The sequence below is a fragment of the Gigantopelta aegis genome, chromosome 11 (assembly GCF_016097555.1).
Source record: "Gigantopelta aegis isolate Gae_Host chromosome 11, Gae_host_genome, whole genome shotgun sequence".
Taxonomy (NCBI): domain Eukaryota; kingdom Metazoa; phylum Mollusca; class Gastropoda; order Neomphalida; family Peltospiridae; genus Gigantopelta; species Gigantopelta aegis.
The window spans coordinates 16,870,493-16,896,463 of NC_054709.1; the positions used below are offsets into that span (position 1 = coordinate 16,870,493).

At 39.0% G+C, this 25,971-nt stretch overlaps 1 protein-coding gene across 1 annotated transcript in view; it reads right to left on the minus strand.

Moving 5' to 3' along the window:
• LOC121385051 overlaps positions 1 to 25,971 on the minus strand; it is a 109,207-nt gene that overhangs the window by 50,543 nt on the left and 32,693 nt on the right. Inside the window, exons 12-22 of the mRNA XM_041515586.1 lie at positions 25,496 to 25,678; positions 21,570 to 21,709; positions 19,801 to 20,111; positions 17,817 to 18,016; positions 15,656 to 15,836; positions 12,263 to 12,472; positions 8,781 to 9,254; positions 5,919 to 6,046; positions 4,353 to 4,512; positions 2,200 to 2,331; positions 591 to 877 (exon numbers count right to left, since the gene is read on the minus strand). Coding sequence (XP_041371520.1) covers positions 591 to 877; positions 2,200 to 2,331; positions 4,353 to 4,512; positions 5,919 to 6,046; positions 8,781 to 9,254; positions 12,263 to 12,472; positions 15,656 to 15,836; positions 17,817 to 18,016; positions 19,801 to 20,111; positions 21,570 to 21,709; positions 25,496 to 25,678 — 2,406 coding nt within the window. The remainder of the gene's footprint in view (positions 1 to 590; positions 878 to 2,199; positions 2,332 to 4,352; positions 4,513 to 5,918; positions 6,047 to 8,780; positions 9,255 to 12,262; positions 12,473 to 15,655; positions 15,837 to 17,816; positions 18,017 to 19,800; positions 20,112 to 21,569; positions 21,710 to 25,495; positions 25,679 to 25,971) is intronic.

Sequence of the window (25,971 nt, forward strand, 5' to 3'; positions counted from 1 at the left end):
ATGCACTCGACACATTTTATTTACGGTTATATGGCGTCAGACATATGGTTAAGGACCACACAGATATTGAAGGAGGAAACCCACTGTCGCCACTTCATGGGCTACTGTTTTCGATTAGCAGCAAGGGATCTTTTATATGCACCATCCCACAGACAGGATAGCACATACCATGGCCTTTAATATACAAGTTGTGGTGCATTGGCTGGAACAAGAAAAAGCCCAATGTACTCACCAATGAGGATCGATCCCAGACTGATCACGCATCGAGCGAGTGCTTTAACACTGGGCTACGTCTCGCCCCGTGACACTTTTAAGATGAGATCCTCTGATTATTCAAGGGTAAAAGGCTTATTTAACGATGCACCCAACACATTTTATTTACGGATATTGCTTCTCTTTTTCGACAGGGTACTACATACCACAGCCTTTGATATACCAGTCGTGGTGCACTGGTTGGAATGAGAAATAGCCCAATGGGCCCACCGACAGGGATCGATCCTAGACCAACCGCGCATCGAGCGAGCGCTTTCCCACATGGCTACGTCTCGCCCCTACTGTGGCTGGTATAAACATTCCTTTCCTTTTCTTACCGTCATTGAATCCCCACGGCCGAATACGATGTGGTCGGTTTCGTCTCCATCAGCGTCGTAGAGTGTCACAAACACGCTGTGTGTACACGTGACATGCTTTTCTGGTTTCCCGCACTTGAAGTTCTTCACCTCGACCTTGAAGATATTCAGTCCGCTTTTCTGTTCCTTCGTGAGCCAAGGACACGTTCCGGTCAGGAGGTACTTGCACTCTCCCTGGAAGTGGAACTTCGTGCCAAGACATGACTGTGGATGGGGATCGCCCCAGGCCGAACAATGGCAGATGTCAGCTGTAACGAAATAGTCACATAACGTCAACGTACATTCATGAGTAATAAAGAGAGAGAGAGAGAGAGAGAGAGAGAGAGAGAGAGAGAGAGAGAGAGAGAGAGAGAGAGAGAGAGAGAGAGAGAGAGAGAGAGGAGAGAGAGGAGAGAGAGAGACAGAGAGACAGACAGAGAGAGAGACAGAGATAGACCAGAGAGGAGAGAGAGGGGGGGGGGGATAGGTCACTCGTACCGAGAAAGCAGCAATAGATCCTTTGAGAGGAGAGGAGAGGAGAGGAGAGGACAGACAACTGGCCTTGGAGAGAGGCATCGAGAGTCTACAGAGCTGGAGAGGTACTGGGTTCGAGATCCCAGGCGAGGCAGAGGAGAGAGGATTTTTAGATCCAGATACCAGACTCCAAGACCTGAAGTGAGTGCTCCGCAAGGTTCAATGGATAGGAGTAGAACCACAGACCGACCAGTGATCCATAACTGGTTATAACAAAGGCCATGGTTTGGAATAGGTCCTCGCCCGCTAAAGCAGCAAATAAAAGATCCTTTGCTGACTTTGTCACAAAAGAGTAGCCTATGTGGCAACAGTGGTTAGGCCCTCTCTACAGGCTGGTAGTACTGGGTCAGATCCCAATCGAGGCATGGGATTTTAATCCAGATACCGACTCCAAATAGCCGAGTGCTCCGCAAGATCAATGGATAGGTGTAACCAGTTGCACTGTCGTTGATCCAAAACAAACTTCAACAAAGGCCATCTTTTGTGCTATCCTGCCTGTGGACAGCGCAAATAAAAGATCCCTTGCTGCTTGTCATAAAAGAGTAGCCTATGTGGCGACAGCGGGTTTCCTCTAAAAAAACAGTGTCAAAATGACCATATGTTTGACGTCCAATAGCCGATGATAAGATAAAAAATCAATGTTCTTTAGTGGCATCGTTAAATAAAACAAACTTTACTCTTTTTTTTCTCAGAGAGGACAATACATACCACAGCCTTTGATATAATGGTCAAGGAGCATTGGTTGCATCGAGAAAAAGACTGTCCTATTACCACATCCCTGCTCTACCGAGGGGCAAGACATATACCAGTGGTACAGCGCTCGCTTGATGCACGATCGTTTTGGGATGGTTCATATAAAAAATCCTTTGGGAAGCGCAAATAAAAGATCCCTTGCTGCTAATGGGTTTCCTCTCTATAAATACAAAATGTTTGACATCCAATGGCTGATGATTAATAATCAATGTGCTCTAGTGGTGTCGTTAAACAAAACAAACTTCTTCTTCTGCTCTATACCGAAAGATAAATGACGTTCCTGTAATGACAGAGATATGCCTACCTCCACAAGTTCTGCTTTCTAGATCGAAGATCTGTCCAGGTGGACATACGCATCTGTAGTGACCAAACAGGTTGTAACACATCATATTGCCAAGACAGGCATTGTCACCGAACAGACGGCATTCATCTTGATCTGAAACCAACAAGATAACATATTGTGACAACTCGGGGCTAACTTTGTATTGTATCTCTGACTGTCACTTCATCCCTGTGGTTGGGACAGATAACAAATGTAAACAGGGGTTCTGTGAATAAATATTTTTTAAAAACCCAAAAATCTCAGGGCTAGCTGGGCCAAATTCGCCAAATTATTACGAATTTCAAAAACAATTGGCCAATTTTATTTTCATTTGGCGAAAAAAATTGATATTTTGTTTTAAATAACTGGGTTTCTGACATTTTTTAAGTTTAATAGATAATTTGGCGAAATAATTTCATGTAATAATTGATATTTTGTTACAAACAGATGCAGCAAATATGATAGTGCAGTTTATTTATGATAAAACGGTCAAATAAAGAAGTTACTTTTTCGGCCATTTTTGTTTGTTCATGTAAAATAATGGTTTATTTATCAAATGGATGGGAGAGAAAGACTCCATCAAATGCAGTCATGTGGGATAGAAAAAGTACACCCGAGGTGGTGGAATGGAACTCGACAAGCCTCGTCTTTGGTCGCAATTTCTGCCACCTCGGGTGTACTTTTTCTATCCCACATGACCACATATGATGGAGTCTATTAATCTTGCGTTTAACATGGGGAGTACGTATTAAGTCATTGGTAATATATGACGTCATATTAAAGCGAGTTGGTGATCTGAGGTCATCAAACAACAGTTTTACATAAATATTTTTTGTTATTAAAACCTTCATTATGAAAGCTATCTTGTTAATTTGTAGTGTTAAATAGTATTTAACACATGAAACAATTATGATAGTGTAGTTTTATTTATGATAAAATGGTCAAGTACACAAGTATAGTTATTTTCTCAGCCATCTTTATGACAGTCATGTAAAATAATAGTTTACTGAATGAATGAATGAGAGAATAAGACTCCATCGAATGTGGTCATGTACGTGGGATATATATTTTTAATGATAAAATTCATTTGATATCAAGACTATCAAAATGTGCCTAAAATATTCTCAAGTTATTCATAATTTCAACACAGTATAGAGCTGGACGGTATACTGTATATACCGTACTGTATATATCGGTATCATCTCAATACCGATTTACCATACTGAGCAAATTTCAAAATAGTGACTCAGGCATGCATTTTTAATTGGCGGGTCAGGCATGCATTTAAGGCCATGTCTACCGAAAATACCGCTCGAGATCAGTATCAGTATTTGAAGTGTGTCAATACCAAATACTGTACTGATACCGAGGTAAATCACCCCCAAAATACTGATATCAATACCACACCTCAAATTTCAATACCGCCCAGCTCTAACACAGACTCCAAAATTAACAGGATTCAAACTAATTAATTTGAAATAATTAATTAGAGAAAACTAAATGAATATCCACATTACTTTTGTTGTTCTTTCTCTGTCCATCTCTCTCTTCCCCCCTCTCTCTCCCTCTCTGCCTGTTTCTCCCTTCCTCTCTGTCTGTCTGTGTCTCTCCCTCTCTCTCTACCCCCCTCTCTCTCCCTCTCTGTCAGTCTCTCCCTCTCTCTGTCTGTCTCTCTCCCTCTCTGTCTGTCTGTCTCTCTCCCTCTCTGTCTGTTTGTCTCTCTCCCTGTCTTTGTCTCTCTCCCCTCTCTCTCTGTCTGTCTCTCCCCTCTCTCTCTCTCTCTCTCTCTCTCTCCCTCCCTCTCTCTCTCTCTCTCTCTCTCTCCCTCCCTCTCTCTCTCTCTCTCTCTCTCTCTCTCTCTCTCTCTCTCTCTCTCTCTCTCTCTCTCTCTCTCTCTCTCTCTCTCTCTCTCTCTCTCTCTCTCTCTCTCTCTCTCTCTCTCTGATATCCAAAGCTATCTTAGTGCTACAATATCGTAAAACTGTTGTAGGCTATGGCACGAGTCATTGTGACATCATGAATACATGAAGCTTACAACGGTTTTACAATATCGTAGTGCTAAGATAGCTTTGAAACTCTCTAGCTTTAATATATTTGATATATACTACTGGAACTGAGATGTTTGTTTTGTTTACCTATAGGACATTCAAACTGAACTTTGTATTTCCTGCACTTTTTGCCTTTGCACCTAAATCCTTTTTTAATGTTGCAGATAACACCACCGTCTCCAGACTTGATGACTTTACCATCTCCATCATAGCAGCGGATATCTGTTGGCGACTTGCATAGTGGGAACTGAAACATACAACACGAGAGACACAAAATTTAGTAAATTCAGTAAAAAGCAGCTGCAAGATTCGATGAACTTGGCCAAAATGCTAAACACTTATTCACTCTTCTCTCACTCTGTTTCTCTCTCTCTCTCTCTCTCTGCCTCTATTTCTGCCACTATTTTTCCCTCTCATCTCTTTCTATCTCAATCACTCTCTCTGCCTCTCTTTATGTCTCTCTCTCTTGGCGTCTCTCTTTTTCTCTCTCATCTCTTTCTGTCTATCTCTCTCTCTCTATCTCTCTCTCTCTCTGCCTCTCTTTATGTCTCTCTCTTGGCATCTCTATTTTTCTCTCTCATTTCTTTCTCTCTCTATCTTCTGTCTCTCTTTCCCTCATCTGTCTATATCTCTCTCTTTCTGGCTTTCTCTATCCTGTCTATCTCTATCTTCTCTCTGTCTCTCTCTATCTTCTCTCTGTCTCTCTATCATGTCTCTCTCACTCTCTATCCTGTCTCTCTCACTCTCTATCCTCTCTCTGTGTCTCTCTCTTTCTCACTGAACGGGAAAGATCGAGGACACTAACAAAAGACAAGTATTGAAAACAAATGGTTGTACATTACTTACATGGAACTGTGGCATGCACCCTCCCCACCCCCTCCAAATTGTTTTAATAATACTGACAATTTTACCTAATCTTAGGTGGTTTATGGACCTTATTTTTAAAATAAAGGTCACGTCAATAGGGGTGTGTGGAGGGGGGAAGTGAAGCCAGTCTCTTCATCATGACACCCAAGCTTTAAATGGAGAGGGAAAACTAGAACTCGTTATGTTTCAATTCTTTGTTTTCAGACATCCATTTTTAATGGGGTTTTTTTTTTAAAGTCTCAAAAATCTTAATAAAAAGCAGGTGTTATTATAAACAAACATTCCTTTCCTTTCCTAATATCCAATGATTAAACAATGTGCTGGGGTGTCTTTAACCAAACATTCATTTCTCAATTAAAGTCACTGATTAAACAATATGCTGGGGTGTCTTTAAACAAACATTCCTTTCCTTTCTCAATTAGACAATGTGCTGGGTTGTCTTTAAACAAACTTTCCTTTCCTTTCCTAATATCCACTGATTAAACAATGTGCTGAGGTGTCTTTAAACAAACATTCCTATCCTTTCCTAATATTCACTGATTAAACGATATGCTGAGTTGTCTTTAAACAAACATTCCTTTTCATTCTACTAACCACTGATTAAACGATATGCTGAGTTGTCTTTAAACAAACATTCCTTTTCGTTCTACTAACCACTGATTAAACAATGTGCTGAGTTGTCTTTAAACAAACATTTCTTTCCGTTCTCAGTTATAGTCACTGATTAAACAATGTGCTGGCGTGTCATTGAACAAACATTCCTTTCATTTTTACATACTTACATACCTTAGCCATTGCTCTGAGAATTTTTGGATTCTGCACCCATTCCCTTAGTTGATTCTTTTTACGTGGAAGTGCACTGATACCAAATTTCCATGACCATCTTTTGGGAATCTTTTCTCTCTGCTCTGGATCTGTAAGAACAATAACAAGCATTTTGAGAGTATAGGGGGTCATTCAAATATTACATAACGCTTGAGGGGGTGGGTGGGTGTAGGTCCAAACGTTATGTAGCGTTACAGGGGGTGGGTGGGTGTACATGTAGGTCCAAACGTTATGGACTCTCAACTTGACTAGCGATGAAGTTAGACGTGGTTTCATGCACTCTCGACTTACCCCCCCACCTGGGGGGACTGATCGCCAGTTATGGAAAGCTGTTGGAGTACTGCGTCACTTACACCGGGTCACGGGCAACTGTGACCTTGGTATATGGCGACGCGGCTACAGCCAAGAGGAAGGGAACCAGGAAGAAGAAACGTGCGCCAGGGGCGGCTAAGGCGGGGACAAAGCTGGCGGCTCAACCGCCACCCCCACCACGACCAAACCGGACGGACTGACTGGAGGCGATTCGCCAACCAACCGGACCGACTGAACAGATGCAGCAAGTGGAGCAGACAACGAATGCACCGTTCCTGCCCGTCGTTTGTCTGCGTCGAGATCCCCCCCCCCCCCCTCAAGGGGACTCCGCGACGGTCGACTTTGGATGTTGGTGTTGTCAAGCGGAAGGCCACCAGATCGCCATCCACACTGTGAAGCTACGGGGCGTGGGGGAAGCTCTAGTGGTCACGTCGCACCGGGATGATCTCTACTGACAAGGATTCCTCTGCTATGACATGGATAACTACACCATCCACAGAATCATGAAGATCATCACCGGCGCCCAGTACCCACAGCTAGTGCACTGCCTACGGAACCACGGCTACAGGAAGCTGGTACCTCACTTTGATGAGAAGAACATCATCACCACCCCATAGCTGCCAACCTTACCTAGGACAGGTAACTTCCTTTTTGGGGCTTAGTTGGATTTTAATTTTTTTGGCCGTGACTCAAAATTCTTATGTTTATTTTTTTATAAATAGTCCAACGCACTTTACTTTGGCGCCCGTTCAGTTGCTCAAATCACCTTAAAACCTTTTAGGCCGAGCAGTCAAATATATTTTTGGATTTAACTTCTTAGTCCGGACATGATTGGGGTGCAGGTTATTCTCCATAGACTTAGGCTTTTTAGACCTTACTGAAAAAAACTTATTCCAAATTCCGCCCACTTCAAACTTACCCCCCCCCCCCCCACCTGTCCCGGACTTAGTCACTGGCGTAAGTCAGAGATTAAGCCCGTGATAGGCGTGCGTGAAGCCTTCGTGGCATATATGCACATAAATACACGTACCTACCTACCAAACGTTATGTAGCATTGCAGGGGGTGGGTGGGTGTAGGTCCAAACATTATGTACAAATGTAGCGTTACAGGGGGTGGGTGGGTGTAGGACCAAACGTTATGTAGTGTTACAGGGGGTGGGTGGGTGTAGGTCCAAACATTATGTAGTGTTACAGGGGGTGGTGGGTGTAGGTCCAAACATTATGTAGTGTTACAGTGGGTGGGTGGATGTAGGTTCAAACGTTATGTAGTGTTACAGGGGGTGGGTTACAGGGGTTGGGTGGGTGTATTTAACAGTGTTACGTAATTGTGTATCACACTTTTTACTATTTTTATTAGTAAAATTTTATTACTTAAATCTTTTATTTTGTTTCATAAACGCTCTGTCACGGTGACAATGCTTAATGTATATGTAGTTACATTTAGTTATAGCTAGACGTATACACACTGTAAGGGTTATAAATAGAGTTGAAATGTATATCTGAGTTTTCCCAAATAGCAAAAGTATGTTAGAATTATATTACAACCATCATTTGTATATGAATGGGAGGGTGGGGTGTGACTCCCAAGTGTTACATAATATTTTTTTTGGGGGGGGTGTATGGTCTAACGTTACGGAGCATTACATGGAGGAGGGAGGGTGTCTAATTTTGACAAAAAATAGCATTACATAATATTTGAACAGCCCCATACTGCTAATAAAGCAAAACATATATGTCCCTTGTTGGGTGCAACAACTGTTCGCACCTCAGTTATGTCCCCTGAATAAATTCCCATGGAAGTCAAACTTGATTTACCTATAACTCTATGAAACATGGATAAATTCCATTTTTGATAGTTATGTCCCTTGAATAAATTCCCATGGAGGTCAAACTTGATCTAATCAATCCGCGTCGGTGGTGTCGTGGTTAAGCCATTGGACATAAGAGAGTGGGGGCACACTTTGACATAGAGCATAAGTGAGGAAACCCGCTACATTGTCCCATTAGTAGCAAGGGATCTTTTATATGCATGCACCATCCCACAAACAGGATAGCACATACCATTGTCTTTGATATACCAGTCGTGGTACACTAGTTGGAGCGAGAAATAGCCTAATGGGTTTATCGATATGGATCAATGCCAGACCGACTGCACATCAAGCGAGCACTTTACCACTGGGCTATGTCCCACACCCTGTGTGCACAGAGATATGCTTATATACAGAACCTGAAATAGCCCAGTGGAACCACAGATGGGGATTGATCCCAAAGTGACTGTGCATCAAGCGAGCACTTTACCACCTGGCTATGTCCCGCACCCTGTGTGCACAGAGATATGCTTATATACAGAACCTGAAATAGCCCAGTGGAACCACAGATGGGGATTGATCCCAAAGTGACTGTGCATCAAGCGAGCACTTTACCACTGGGCTACGACCCACCCCCGCCCCCACCCCGTCCCACTAGAGATTATACAGCCTGCTTCAGATAATATTGTTCCTACACACATACCATATTCACAAATGTAGCTCTTTGTGTCAAAGCAGTCAGCAAAGTCTCTGGCAGCACTGGTCTCTCGAGCGTTTCTCCATGCTGCATTCTTTTTTTTTTTCCTCATTCTCTGCAGAAGCAAAGTCAACTTCCTTCTCATATTTCTTAATCGCGATCCATAATGCCATCTTCTATTTGGAACTTTCAGCTTGTCAGCCGCTTTATACTTCTTCAAGAACTTGAACAACTTTTTGTCAATTAATTTTCTATTCCGGTTGAATTTTCCTACATTCTTTCCTTTACGAACATTTTTCCAATGCCGTCTTCTTCGGCGGGGTTTTCTTCCTCTTGCATTTCGGACGAAGCTGCAACCCATCGACTTCTCACCCGAAATATCGAGTTCGGCTTGTGGCAAGTCAACCTGGGTCACTTTGTACATGTCCTTAGCGTTAAGGTGTCGTTGCGTCACTAGCTTATTTCCACCAATCCAGTATTCTGGAAATAAATTTTTCACATATATTGTTTAGATAAGAAGTTTATTTATATGTTAAGATATTTGAGAGAGAGAGAGAGAGAGAGAGAGAGAGAGAGAGAGAGAGAGAGAGAGAGAGAGAGAGAGAGAGAGAGAGAGAGAGAGAGAGAGAGAGAGAGAGAGAGACACGCACACAGACAGAGAGAGAGGGAGAGAAAGAAAGGAGTGGGGACAAAGTCAGAGATAGTGAAACACCACTAGAGCACACTGATTTATTAATCAGCTACTGGATGTCAAACATTTGTTAATTCTGACATATACTCTTAGATAGGAAACTCACCGGGGGTGTGGGTGGGGTGGGTGATGACCGTATAAAATGTTTTAGAAGCAAAAAAAAAAAAGAGTTGCATATGCGTCCAAATCGGTCACAATGTAGAGGCCTGCTTAGAGAAAAAACCCGGAACATTTGTTTCACTAGTAGCAATGGATCTTTCATAAACACCATCCCACGGACAGCTAGAATAGCACATAACATGGTCTTTGATAAGAAACCCGGTACATTTGTTTCACTAGTAGCAATGGATCTTTCATAAACACCATCCCACGGACAGCTAGGATAGCACGTAACACGGTCTTTGATATACCAAGACTGAAACAAGAAATAGCACAATGAGCTAGCCGACCAACGACAGGGAATGTTTTGTTTTCAAAATCTTGATTATATTTCTCGTCAATTAAAAATGTATTACCAACCACTGTTTAATGTCTTAAATAGAGGATACTCCCAGAGTGTCTTGTGATATCATAATTGATCAGCACGAGTTGATAAGAGTATGAAATCCGAGGCTTGCCGAGGATTTTTATACTTTTATCAATGAGTGCTGGTAAATTATGATATCACAAGACACGAGGGGAGTATTCTTTTTATAATCTATTATCATTCTTTTCATTTGCAACAATTGTAAGCAATGTCAGTAATGTGGATTGAATGTCACTATATTTGAAAGTGGTAGACTCGTTAACTAGCAGAACAACAGTGGCGTGATGTCACTAATGATAGGTTTAGTGCTGAAACATACAGTGACGTAACAAAATAATGTCTTTTGATTAAAATTTTACCAATCAAGATTATAAGAAGCGGTATCTCCTCGGACAATATCGCAGGAGATATCACGAATTATAGTGCCAGCGATATCTCCTACAAAAGCCTTTAATTAATGGATGATAAAACTGTGTAGCAATCTCTGAAACTGCGACATGATACATAATGCTCCCTGGATGGGAATCGATCCCAGATTGACTGGACATCAGGTTAACCACTTTACCACTGACTATGCATGTCCAGCCCCAAAACACTGAATGATGCCACGGGTTTTGATACACCAGTTACCACACAGTTCAGCCCCAAAACACTGAATGATGCCACGGGTTTTGATACACCAGTTACCACTCAGCTCAGCCCCAAAACACTGAATGATGCCACGGGTTTTAATACACCAGTTACCACTCAGCTCAGCCCCAAAACACTGAATGATGCCACGGGTTTTAATACACCAGTTACCACTCAGCTCAGCCCCAAAACACTGAATGATGCCATGGGTTTTGATACACCAGTTACCACTCAGCTCAGCCCCCCACACAAAATGAAAAGGCATGTATTTAGAGAATACATGTAACTAACGATCTACGAGGAATTATTAATTATCTGTCCTAAATGAATGAATGTTGTATTAACCAGATTGATCATGCCTTTGACAAGGTTTTTACAACATTCATTCATGACAGACAGATAATTTGTAACTCCTCGTAGCAAGTTGGTTATAAACTTTATTGCCCATCATCAATTTTAACCAATTTTTAATGTAAAGATTCCTCCGCTGTCTACAACAAAGCCATCAGCTATCAGCTATTACGTCATATAATCTTACGCACATTACATGATGTAATATGAGTGATGTTATGGCATAACAGCGTTCTTTTTACAGCCATATGTTTACAGTACAAAGTAATACAACTGAGGTTGTGTTAGAATTTTTTTTTTTTTTATGCAACTAAAGCTGCCGATTATAAAAATATACCATTTTATGTTTATGAAACAAATGAGTCAAAATGTTCTAAAAATCTTTGTAGATCATATATCATATGTGTATGTGTAATCTGGCCTGATGCTTATAAAAACTGAGTCTCGACTCAAGACTCTAATGTCATGACAACGCCATATGAATTGTATGCGTGTAACATCATTAGAGATTGAGTCTTTATAAGCACGGGCCCTGAACCATGAAAGAAAGAAATGTTTTATTTAACGAGGCACTCGACACATTTTATTTACGGTTATATGGCGTCAGACATATGGTTAAGGACCACACAGATAATGAGACAGGAAACCTGCTGTCGCCACTTCATAGGCTACTCGTTTCGATTAGCAGCAAGGGATCTTTTATATGCACCATCCCACAGACAGGGTAGCACATACCACATCCTTTGATACACCAGTCATGGTGTACTGGCTGGAACGAGAAATGGCCCAATGGGTCCACCGACAGGGATCGATCCTAGACCAACTGCGTATCAAGCGAGCGCTTTACCACTGGGCTACATCCCGCCCCCTCATTAAAGACTGAGTCTGGACTGGTTTTATAAACACGGGCCCTGAACCATGAATTATTATATGAATGAAAGTGAAGTTCCTGCTGTGGCAAGCAACATCGTAATTTTTAAGCCAGCCATGCAATCAGTGGCTGTAAAAGCAATCTGCATGCACATCGTGCAAAGATCAAAATGAAACTATATACCGGTATACCCTGTACATATCAGCTCACATGGGTTCACGTTTTTTTGTTTTCGTATGCAAATAACTGATAAATATATATATATATATATATATTTATAATGCTATTCAATTATCCGATATAATTGATATTGGTTTAATGCTAAACGGTTCTATGCAACATAATAATATGCAAATAACTGATTTATGCTATAAACCATTATGCAATTAAGTGGATTCGACTGTACCAAGGGACCTCACCTGAGCGACAGAGATGTATCGAGAGAACCCTTTTAATGTTCGCTTCATCAGCCTCACTGTCAATTCGAGCCAGACGCCCCATATCGACATCCAAGGCACATGACAAAGCAGCGTCATCGTGTTTCTTCTCTTCATAGACGACCTTGTAACAACGATTGGTGCCGAAGGTCTTGTAAGGAGGAATGCATTTTATCGTCTTCTCGGGTTTGCCTGAATGAATGAAAGGTTAAAAGTTAAAGCATGGATCATATTTTATTCTAATTCACTCGAGGTATATATAATGCAAAATTTGATTGCCTAATAAAATCCATCTGCGACAGTTTAACGAGCATGTACCTGTCAGAAATTTGGGGGATTCCCCCCAAGAGCATATCTGCATATTCATGCGCTACTTCTCGCTGTTTAGTTGATGTACTTATTTTTAAAATACCAACGTTGAATCTTTTTCTGAAGCAAAATGTGTGCTACTCTAAATCCACAGACACGATATCACATACCACAGCCTTTGACATACCAGTCGTGGTGCACTGGCTGGAACGAGAAATAGCTGGAAAGACTTCCGAACGTTCCAGCATACAAGTTAATACTATCACTAACCCTAAGCCTGAATGAACCGAATGCAGGAACTTTCGGAAGTCTTGCCACTAAACACAAGAAGAAGGAGTAAACTGGCTATATATACATGTAGTCACTATTCCATTCATTCTAGACTTGAAATGATCAGGGCATATTGCCTGCTTGATTACAGGTTGTCTGTAAAAAAAAAAAAAAAAACCCACAAACAAATAAAAACAGTTATTGTGAAATTACATTTTTTTCATGGTTTAATTACTTTGGAATTCATGCACTATATAAATACAGTCAACAAATTTAAGAATACAACAAAACTATAATACATGTATAAAGTTATAACCTTTTAAGTATGAAAACGTGAATAAACATACAATTTCAGCCATCTCCAGTGAAGCCCTAGCTTATCGCACAAACACTGTCCACCCCATGAAAACATTTTTCGATTTAGTTTTAACTTTACTTTATTAGGTCAGATGAGGTCATATAGGGCTTAAGGTGCACACTCAGAGCAAGCTGTTGTAGAGCATGCCTGTCATGGGCACAGATGTCGAATTACACCAGCTCCTTCATCCAGGGACCCATTCCACGAAAGAATTGTAGCTAAGGTTAATTGTAGTGACTTATGGTGAGTTTTACAACTAGCACCATAAACTTTCCAGCTGTTCCACAAAGCAACCTTACAGTAGTCATTAGTGCCCCTTTAATGATTAAAATCTTCTTTGTGAAGAAATGCGAATTAGTTAAATAATAAATTGGTTATCGACTTTTTGGAGCATCTTGGATGTATTCACTAGTATCGTACATCCATGAAATAATTTTGTCTGTTTATTTGCTAAGCGATAATTGCCGAATTCATGAGACATGAGCTTTATCTCCTGTATTTTATTGTGAAGGTCATATGGCCCAGAATGTTTTTTATCGAACACTGCATGAGTTTTATAAAAGATATTTGGTATATATTAGATCCATTTTTACATACAAAATTAGTATCCTTCATAGAAAATGATCAAATCATCATTTAACTGCCATTTGACATCTACGTTAGTGGCTTACAATGGGCTGGTACCTATTTGTAAATTTTCACAGTAATTTACAACAATAGTAAGCTACGCTGCATCATGGAACGGTCTGGCGATCGTAGAAAAAAGTTAAGGTTGCGATGGTAGGCATTTACGGTGATAGTAGTGCTACAATCGTGGAACGGGGCCCAGGACAGGAAAGTTTACTTTATTATAAAGTGACCCTTTAAGTACGAAATCTTGAATACGTACAATTTTGTCAGTCTACAGTGCCATCTCATAAAAAACATTTTCCGATTTAGTTTTAACTATCTTTAAGTATGAATTCTTGAATATGTACAATTTCGTCCATTTCCGGTGCCACCTCATAAAAACATTTTCCGACTTAGTTTTAACTATCTTTAAGTATGAAATCTTGAATATGTACAATTTCATTCATTTCTGGTGCATGAAGCCCTTAAATAATTAATGTCTTATAAAAACATTTTTTGATTTAGTTTTAACTACCTTTAAACGGACATTCCTCAGTTTGCTGCAATTTTTAAGATGTTATCGACCAACAGAGACTTTTTAACGATTGTAATTACATATTAAATATATTTTTCTGAATAACATATTACTGGCTGTATGTTAAAAAAATTCTGATCATTCTAATATTTGTACTAGGTTAAATATTTTATTTCCTAAAATATTTTTTTTTCAAACGTACAAAATTATTTGAAGACAAAATGCAGTTTGGGCTTCTTGCAAATATTAAGAACCAGAAACACATTGAATATAGAGACACTGATATTTTAAACAAGAAAATATATTTAATTTGTAAGTTTATAATCATAGAGATATTTTATTAGTCGGAAACATCTTACAATGCAGCAAACTCAGGAATGTCCCTTTAAGTATGAAATCTTGAATACGTACAATTTCGTACATCTACGGTGCCACCTCATAAAAAACATTTTTCGATTTAGTTTTAACTATCTTTAAGTATGAAATCTTGAATACGTACAATTTTATTCATTTCCAGTGCATGAATCCCTTAAATATTGCCTCATAAAAAAAAAAATTGACTTAGTTTTAACTACCTTTAACCTTCTGACTACTGCAGGCGAGATATCTCGCCTGATGTCACGCCAGTCAACATACTGTACACTGTATACAGTGCATTCCCCAATTCATATTTCCCGCCGTTCGACATGACACTCACTGGAAACAATTTAGTAACAGGAAACAAAAGAAAACCTAGCTTCCTGTGTCTTTAAAATTAGATTTTTCACTGTAAAATGGTTTGAAATTTTGAGTTCAAAAAGTGGTTTATGGCAAGTATTTTCGCTTGACAACAATGGCGGCACATTGCGATTATTTTCAGGGATCGATAGCTGATTGTGACATCTAATTTGATAATAAATTTGATTGTTTTACCAACAACGAAAATCACCATATATTGGGATATGAATCGTAGTTCGTTGTTTGTTTTTTTAATCTGGTCATGAAGCCACTGTTATTGGGAATAATAGACATAAATACTGGACAACTGGCCACAAATGCCCATAAGTAAACGTGACCTTTTAGATTTTTTGCCTAATTTTAATCAACAATAACTAATCTAAAATAACATAAAAATTAGAAAACTACACGCAAATAATACTTACCGATTCAAATATGAACTTTATTTTATATATTTATAAAACATTTCAGTGAATATATGTGAGTATAAATTATAAACTTGTACCCACTCAACATGGTTTTTGTCAAAAATTAATCCAGTAGTCTAAAGGTTAAGTATGAAATCTTGAATACGTACAATTTCGTCCGTCTCCAATGTAACCCATGTTGCACACGCACTGTCCGTTGAGCTTGCAGCGAGCGTTGCTGGAACACTTGCCGAGAATTTCCTTCTTCTCCTCAATATCTCCGTTCTTGTTCCTCACACACGTGAACTTCGTGGTGCAGTCCTCAATGAAGAACGAAGTCGGGTCGTCCACCTGGCAGGGAAAATTATCATAATTATATTTAATACATGTACAGTAAAAGCTCTAAAAAAAACCCGGACCTTCTGTAAATTAACCGGAATTTACTCAAAACCAGTAAAAATCTGTACAGAACTTAACCTTTCTGAACCCTATACTATATACAGTGGTCTCTCCAGGATTCAGGAAAGGGATGGAGGGAATCGGTAGAGCTGGTTCCACTTATAGGAAGGGATGGTACCTAAGATTTGCAGGGTACAATGGTCTCTCCAGGATTCAGGAAAGGGATGGAGGGAATCGGTAGAGCTGGTTCCACTTATAGGAAGGGATGGTACCTAAGATTTGCAGGGTACAGTGGTCTCTCCAGGATTCAGGAAAGGGATGGAGGGAATTGGTAAGCCGGATAGGAAGGGTACCTAAGATCAGAGTACAATGGTCTCTCCAGGATTCAGGAAAGGGATGGAGGGAATCGGTAGATGGTTCCACCTAGGAAGGGATGGTACCTAAGATTTGCAGGGTACAATAGTACTTCGAAAATGGAGGGAATCGGTAGAGCTGGTTCCACTTATAGGAAGGGATGGTACCTAAGATTTGCAGGGTACAATGGTCTCTCCAGGATTCAGGAAAGGGATGGAGGGAATCGGTAGAGCTGGTTCCACTTATAGGAAGGGATGGTACCTAAGATTTGCAGGGTACAAGTACTTCGAAAATGTCTTGTAAACGACAATGAACCTGATTACTCTAGCTGGTAGTTCAAGACGATGGCATGACTTGTGATTTTGGATGGCGACCTAAATAAAAGGATGGCGGATATTACTATCACTGCCAATGGATGGTGGGCATATTGAAAATTAGTCTTAAGAGATGGCAGGCGCCATTGCTTATGACATGTAGCAAGACCCCTGATATATACTATTTTTTACTATATATAGTTTCAATAACACACAGAATTACTGTCACACGTTAACTGACATCAGATCTGGGAATACAAGACTCCTTCACATGCAGTCATGTGGGAAAGAAAACCTCTCAAAACAGGACCCTCTGTCAAGTAGAATTTTCTCAAAACCGGACATTTTTCACAGTCCTTAGTTTAAAAATAATACAGAACTCAGGCATCGAAATAAGCATTGTGTCTGGTAACCCATTTACAGGTTATCACAAAATATAGCCTGGTAACCTATAGGTTACCACAACTATATGATAGTTAGAATTGAATTCCTGTTACTACTGCTTTTAACGCCCTTACATGTGTGCCAGATGATTATTGTAGTATACATGTATTTATGATTCATACTTCATCTTATCACTGTTCTTAATGTAGTACATGTAATTCTTTACAACTATGTGACTCATATTTAATAACTGAACAATTAATTGAATAAATAAATTGATGAAAATAAAAGTGTTCTGTTTTTTATTTTGTCTTAATTTATCATACAACAAATGAAAGATAATATTTTTGAAATATGAAATTTTGCGTGCAATTGATCACGTTCACGGAATCCAATGGAAGTGGCTCAATATAAGCATGCGCAAAGTAGATGTACAAATAACAAATAGAGCGACTAATGCTGCGTTCGCGTTTACTCGGAAGTTGTTATTTCCGACTTGTAAACTTATTTCCGACCTGTATGCGTTTTAATGTATTAACAAGTACGCCTCAAAAACAAATAGCGGAAGATAATGAAACACGATTTTCGAATTAGCTTTTTTGGCGATTTGATAATGAAATGTTTTCACTAAATTCAATATTAATTCACATTTGGCGATTTGGCGAACGGCAGCTTAAACCCTGTGACTGGATTTTTTAAAAATCCCACATTAGTGGATCACTTTACAAACATCTTTATTGGAGACGCACGGCAGTGCTCGTTGGGTTGGTGGCGGGCTCTAAAGATTTGCAAACAGGGAGTCCTTAATTATGACACTTAAATGTTTTATAAACCAAAATAACACACTGCGATACCTCCAGCTGTTTTCACATGTGCATACCTTCAAGTAATGTCCTTCAATAGTACAGCCACATGACTCGGGTGGAACGCAGTCCTTGCCTTGTCTGACGAAGCCTTCATCACACGCACAGTCAAGCACCTTTTCGTCAACATTGCAGTCATCTTCGGCATCCAGATCAGCACACGTATTCTCGCATGCACTGTGGAGTCGGTACGTAGAATGGCGTCCACATTCCGGCTCTGATATAGTCAAAACAAAGAGGCATCAGTTATTAGGCAAATAAAAAAATAAAATTTAAAAAAAAAAAGGTCGGTTTCTGATCCGACCAAAGTTTCAGAATTGATGCGGAGATCATGCAGCATTTTAGATTTTCTTTTAAAGCATGGATTGCACAGAAAATGTGGGCATATTTAAATTAAAATCAGAATGCACGTCCTAGTTCATGCATGATGGTAATTTGGTTCCAAATGCAGTTTTATGTCATAGCAAGAAAAGGCAGGCAAACATCGTCATACCACGGGAAATTAAAAAAAAAATAATTAAAAAATGTTGTCATGCAAGGGTCAAAATTGACATGTGCGCTGACCAGAGACTAAAAATTTATTTTGTTTGGCCTTATCTGAATCTTTTAATTCAACAATTAAGGGCCAAACTCCATAACTTTATTTTGTTTGGCCTTATCTGAATCTTTTAATTCAACAATTAAGGGCCAAATTCCATACTTTTCTCTAGCAGTAACAACAATATGTTTACATATAATAACATCATAAACCATGGTGTTGGGGTGTGGTAAGGTGGCAGTTACATTGTACATACCCCATAACAATAAAAACAAAGAGGCCCGTGAGTCTAACTGGTTACATGAGTAAATTGTTCACCCCATGCACCTACCATACAACACCCATTTTCCTGAGGGGTTAGAATAACTACATTAATTTTATGATTTTGTTTCTCAATCGGTCCAAGAAGCTAATTCCCACCAAATTTACTTGGAAATGGTCTTAAGTGGTAATTATAGTGAAACGCCTGATTCGCGGTCGGTCTAGGATCGATCCCAGTCGGTGGGTCCATTGGGCTATTTCTCATCCCAGCCAGTGCACCACAACTGGTAAATCAAAAGGCTGTGGTATGTTCTATCTTGTCTGGGATGGTGCATATAAAAGATCCCTTGCTACTAATGAAAAAAAATGTAGCGGGTTTCCTCTCTAGGACTATATGTCAAAATTACCAAATGTTTAACATCCAACAGCCGATGATTAATAAACCAATGTGCTCTAGTGGTGTTTCTAAACAAAAAATCTTTAATGTTTTCACCTCTTCCTAGGCACAAACCCTGGACTCAATATTAATGAAAGTTAAAGCATGTTTTGTTTAACGACAGCACTAGAGCACATTGATTTATTAATCATTGGCTATTGGTCAAACATTTGTTAATTTTGAAATTAGTCTTAGAAGAGAAACCTCATGCATTTTTCTATTGGTAGCAAGTTATTTTATATGCACCATCCAACAGACAGGATAGCACATACCACAGCCTTTGATATACATGTACCAGTCGTGGTGCACTAGATAGATCGAGAAATAGCCCAATGGTCCCACCAACAGGGATCGATCCCAGACCGACAGTGCATCAAGTGAGCACTTTACCACTGGGCCACGTCCCACCATAATATTAATGAAATTCACAGCGTTGATAAACCATCTAATCACTTTTGCATATAAGAAAACTATTTGGTTATAGCATTTCTGAAAGTAGACAAAACATCATTTAGCTTAATCATGCATGCAGCTTAAATTGTTTCCTTCAAAATGGGAGTCCTCGAGAACCAATATGTTAACAGACATTTAAAAAAAATATTTAATATAACAATTCTGGGCCCTGTTTCACAAAGCGATCTTAGCCCTAAGATCACCTAAAGTGCATAGCTACCTTATGCACTAAGATGATCTTACTGCTAAGGTCGCTTTGTGGAATGGGGCCCTGATGTCTTGCAATCGTGTTATAAGTTGAGCAAATACTTACTGCACTGGCCCTTGGTGGCAGCAAAATAGTTAACAAGACAATCAGCAAAGACATCCTTGACGCTGTGTGCCGCAGTCCCCAGATTGTCACAGAACTCCTCTTTCTGCCCGTTGTTGCAGTAGTCAATCATGCATTGGTCTTCCAGTTTCTTGAGATAGTCATCAATGGAGGACCCATCCGCCATACTCTTGCCAGCCAGAGCAGCTTTAAACTTGCCTTTGGGATCAGTAATCATGCCACAACGACTCTTGTCGCTGATAAATTTCAATTGTTTAGCAGTGCATTCCTTCAGAACCTTGGTAGTGGTGCATCTAAAATCCAAACAGTGAATTTATTCTAAGGTCGATGACAGTCACTTTTTGCATCCTTGTTTTGGCTAATTCATACACAATAAATATAGCATATCTTACCGTAATTTCACTTGAAATCCATATTTCGTAAAAGATACAATTTTTTAACAACAAGATTTTCTTCAAACACATTTAGGTGCATTAGTAATGTTCAAACAAAAAAATTTCAATAGCATTTTTGCACTGGAATTTTTCCAGCATTCTTAAAACACAAACATCGTATACCCAGTTTAAGGTTATTGTAAGGAGATGAAAAGTGACATCATTGGAATAATGACGTCATTCAATTTCACAATTACATGTAGCTGTATTATTACAATGCTTTGCCACATTAAAATAAAAACTGGTCTACTAACCTTGACCCTTGTTAGATTTCTATAACAAGCAGACAACGCTGTTTACAGGTCAGTATTTGTTTATTTTTCATAATTCTGGACAAAATTTTTGTAAATATATTGTGAGATGTATATTGGCTGTCAACAATACAGTTGGATTTAATATAAGATACATTTGGGATTCCAGAAAAATAAAAACAACAACAACAAGAGAAAGACAAGATTATTTTCAACAGAATAAATAAATAAATAAAATACGGTATAGATAAAATAAATTAAAGGCTCAGACCCTAGTTTCAATCCGTGAAAATGGACACTAAGTTTAGTTAATCTACAAACTTGCAACACACATTTGGATAAGGTTATATAACAGAGAGAAACTAAAGTCTGTGATGTTTATACAGAGAAATACCGTCTAGAAATAACTAGAGCTTGTCTTGATAACCATTACTTCTTAGACGAACGTGCATTTTTAGAAACTAGGGTCTGTCACTTTAATATTCGAACGTGCATTTTTAGAAACTAGGGTCCGTCATTTAAATATTCGAACATGCGTTTTTGGAAACTAGGGTCCGTCACTTTAATATACGAACATGCATTTTTAGAAACTAGGGTCTGTCACTTTAATATTCGAACATGCGTTTTTGGAAACTAGGGTCCGTCACTTTAATATACGAACGTGCGTTTTTAGAAACTAGGGTCTGTCACTTTAATATACGAACATGCGTTTTTAGAAACTAGGGTCCGTCACTTTAATATACGAACGTGTGTTTTTAGAAACTAGGGTCTGTCACTTTAATATACCAACGTGCGTTTTTGGAAACTAGGGTCTGTCACTTTAATATACGAACATGCGTTTTTAGAAACTAGAGTCCGTCACTTTAATATACAAACATGCGTTTTTAGAAACTAGAGTCCGTCACTTTAATATACAAATGTGCCTTTTTAGAAACTAGGGTCCTTCACTTTAATATACGAACATGCGTTTTTAAAAACTAGGGTCCGTCACTTTAATATACTTGTGAGAGAAATGTGGCATACATAACTGTGATATTGCACCTTTAAGGTGATGGCAAATACTTACTTGCCATATTGTTCGTCAGAGAGCCACGAGTCACCAATCTGTTTTGAGATCTCGCGTCTGCTTCCTGTTGGTTTGGTGCCGTCTCGGAGTAAGAATTCGACATCATTTTTGCCGTTGAAATTTCCACAGATACCACGAACCTATATGGTCGACAGAGATAGAAGGACAGAAATGTTAAAAAAAAAATTAATTAACATTTCTGTCCTATCATTATTTTTTTTATAATAATTTTTTTTTTTTTTTTTTTTTTTTTTTTTTTTTAATTCACCATTTCCTGTTACAAAGGCCTACCCCCTGTCCAGGGTAAAAAGAGGGGGGCAAGTGGTCAAAAAGACCAGGAGCTTAAGATAAAAGAAATGTTTAATTTAACACTGCCCTCAACACATTCTTATTTACAGGAAGGCAGGAAATGTTTTATTTAACGACGCACTCAACACATTTTATTTACGGTTATATGGCATCAGACATATGGTTAAGGACCACACAGATATTGAGAGAGGAAACCTGCTGTCGCCACTTCAAGGGCTACTCTTTCTTATTTAGTGTTCACAAGGCACAAAATAGAGACCTGCGAAAAGCTGTCAATTGTTTAGACACAGCAGGTACATGAAATAGAAATTCACCTGCTAGAAATCACCAAAAAATTGCAGGTCATTATACTGGCATCGGTGGTGCAGTGGTTAAGCCATCAGACTACAGGCTGGAAGGTAAAGGGTTCGCAGCCCGGTACCGACTCCAACCCAGAGTTCTTAAGGGCTTAGTGGGTAGGTGTAAGGCCACTATACACCCTCTTCTCTCCCACTATAACCGCTAACCAACTAACAACTAACCCACTGTCCTGGACAGACAGCCCAGATAGCTGAGGTGTGTGCCCAGGACAGCATGCTTGAAACTTAATTGGATATAAGCATGAAAATAAGTTGAAATTAAAACCAAAAGTCTTTGTCTAAAATCATCCACTTTAAAAAAAACACAACACAAAGTTAAAACTTGACGTTTCGTCTGTATAATGCAGACTTTTTCAAGAGTACAAGGAGAAACAGAAAACTCACAGGTATAAAAGGTGTACTGTAACAAGTGTGCTTGGCTAAAACTCAAGTATGTAGTTAACCAGTCAATAAAACTACAGAGGTATCAGACCATAAGCTAAGATTAAAACAAAAGTCCAATCAAGCAGAGGGTGGTTTAACTGCCACTCGGATCATATTCATTCAGTCCTTTTGGCCACACACAGTTCAAACGATGTATCCAAATAGATTCAGTCAAATTAAGTTTGGCTTGGTCCTGAACAGCAACTCTTTGAAGGAAAGTGCAACTAAGGGAGTTACCTGGGATATTAAAATGGGGGCTAAATGTAGGGCTATAGGGTGCATACTACCAAATCAAATCCCATAGACGACAATAGTAACATATGTGGCTAAAACTCCTACCTGCAATGTATCAATCGACATAAACGCCACGGATATAAATACTACCACCCCTCACACTTAAAGTGAATCACAAAAAAGTGGGTGTCAAGCTGCTCATTTCTGAGATAACGGGTATAGCGTCTATGACTACCCTAGTTCCGCACAAAATTTGAGTACTTTTTTTTACAGGTACCCCATACATGTTCCAAGCACAAGGCTACTTGACACAGTGGTACTAGATGAAATAAAATTGCATACATTTTTAGCCCAGATGAAACTAATTTTTTTTACAACCAACACACTCACATTTATAACCAATCACAGGACTTGTGGTGTTCACTTCTCTATCAAAAGTTCGGTGCACCTCGAACTTTGACCCAGCCGGAAGTTATTTGGTTTAGTACTACCTTTAGCTGTCTTATTATATTTAATATTATGTTTGTGCCCTGAAAGTCTTGTGCTATAGTTTGTCCAACATACTGAATTTGGCATTTATTGCAGGAGTCACAATAAACCACAAAATTAGACTGACAATTTAGAGTATGGCATCTTTAGTTTTCTGTTTTTGTCAAAAACTAATCCAGTAGTCTGAAGGTTAAGCCACATTTTGCTCTAGTGGTATCATTAAACAAAACAATTAAACTTTAACAAAGTTTATCGGTATTTGTCGAAAAACATGAGTAGTGAATTTTATTTATCCTTTAACAGTTCTAAAATAACATTTTAGTTTGATATTGAGTAAATCACAGTTCTAAAGTCCCCTATTGGTAATATGACATCATTGCGATTAGCACAAATGTACACGTAGTTTGTCATTACGCACATTAACTAAACCATATCAAAATGTTATGTTCATGTATACACGTCCCGTGCTTATAAAACAGACTCAATCTCTAATGACATCACATCAGAACTCTCAAGTTAGAACTTTCGCAAGGAGTGAGATTTTGTCTGGTCTGAGTCCGACATTGTGAATCCAAATAAACCTACACAGGAAATAAGCATGCTGATAATTGGTCAAGGTTCGAGATTCTGACCAATAAACAACGTGGACACCTATTATATGATTTTAATGCCTTACGATGCTTAACCGGCCAGCCGGCAGTTGGAGGCTTGTTTGTCGGTCGTCAAGATCGAATGAACAACAAAAAATATATATGTATATTATTTTTTTTGCTATAATGTTTAAAATGCGCAAGAAAATCATGTACCGGCGTGAGAGCATGACACGACATTCAAATGCGTGAGTTTCACACCGAATGCGTGAGACTTGACAGCACTGTCACATGCATACAATTTGTATGGCGTTGTCATGACATTAGTGTCACAGATTCTATTAGAGTCTAGAGTCTAGACTCAATCTCTAATGATGTCACACACATACAATTTGTATGGCGTTGTCATGACATCAGTGTCACAGATTATATTAGAGTCTAGAGTCTAGACTCAATCTCTAATGATGTCACACACATACAATTTGTATGGCGTTGTCATGACATCAGTGTCACAGATTCTATTAGAGTCTAGAGTCTAGACTCAATCGCTAATGATGTCACACACATACAATTTGTATGGCGTTGTCATGACATCAGTGTCACAGATTCTATTAGAGTCTAGAGTCTAGACTCAATCTCTAATGATGTCACACACATACAATTTGTATGGCGTTGTCATGACATCAGTGTCACAGATTCTATTAGAGTCTAGAGTCTAGACTCAATCTCTAATGATGTCACACACATACAATTTGTATGGCGTTGTCATGACATCAGTGTCACAGATTCTATTAGAGTCTAGAGTCTAGACGCAATCTCTAATGATGTCACACACATACAATTTGTATGGCGTTGTCATGACATTACTGTCACAGATTCTATTAGAGTCTAGAGTCTAGACTCAATCTCTAATGATGTCACACACATACAATTTGTATGGCGTTGTCATGACATCAGTGTCACAGATTCTATTAGAGTCTAGAGTCTAGACTCAATCTCTAATGATGTCACACACATACAATTTGTATGGCGTTGTCATGACATTACTGTCACAGATTCTATTAGAGTCTAGAGTCTAGACTCAATCTCTAATGATGTCACACACATACAATTTGTATGGCGTTGTCATGACATCAGTGTCACAGATTCTATTAGAGTCTCGAGTCTAGACTCTAAACGTTTTATAAGCACCAGGCCAGGTCTTGTTGGCTTGTAAACAAATGAACCATTGACAGCAAAACAAAAATTAAATTAACCGGGTTATAAATAATAATGGTAAATATCAAATTGGTTCATGACATTTGTAAGTTCTAGGATAAAGAGCAGAGGTGGATCTAAGGGGGGGCCCCAGGGGCCCGGGCTCCCATAAATTTTGCAACAGTTATAATTTTATTATATATTAATTTTCATTTTTTTTATGATCCCCTTCCAAAACTCCCCCAAAATGCCCTTGGCATTCCGCCTCATTTCTGGATCTGCCACTGAAGAGGTCAAATGTATCATCAGCTAAGAAAACACCCACCTTTCCTTGATACACCATGGGCAAGCGAACTTGCACTTGCGTTGAGCCATCAAACATAATCTCCAAGCAGTTGGATGCCTTGATTTTGACGAACCGTCCTGCAAAGACTATTTCCAAGTGGTAGCCATCCATGTCTACACTCCATGGTAATGTAATCCTCATCATAGCACCAGGCTCACCAACCTAGAATTATTAATATTATTAATATTATTTTATTTTATTTTATTTTATTTTATTTTATTTTATTTTATTTTATTATTTATCCACAAAATATACAGCTTACGAAACAGAACTGATATATAATTAATAAATTAAACTTCTTACATACCCGTTGGTGAGAACATATCATTTGTTTATTTTTGATAACACATACATGTACATGTATAGTGTTAACACACATATACGTGCGATAACATTTTAAAGACATATGACATTGTTTTAAATTAGTGCATTTGTTTACACTGTGCATACAGGAG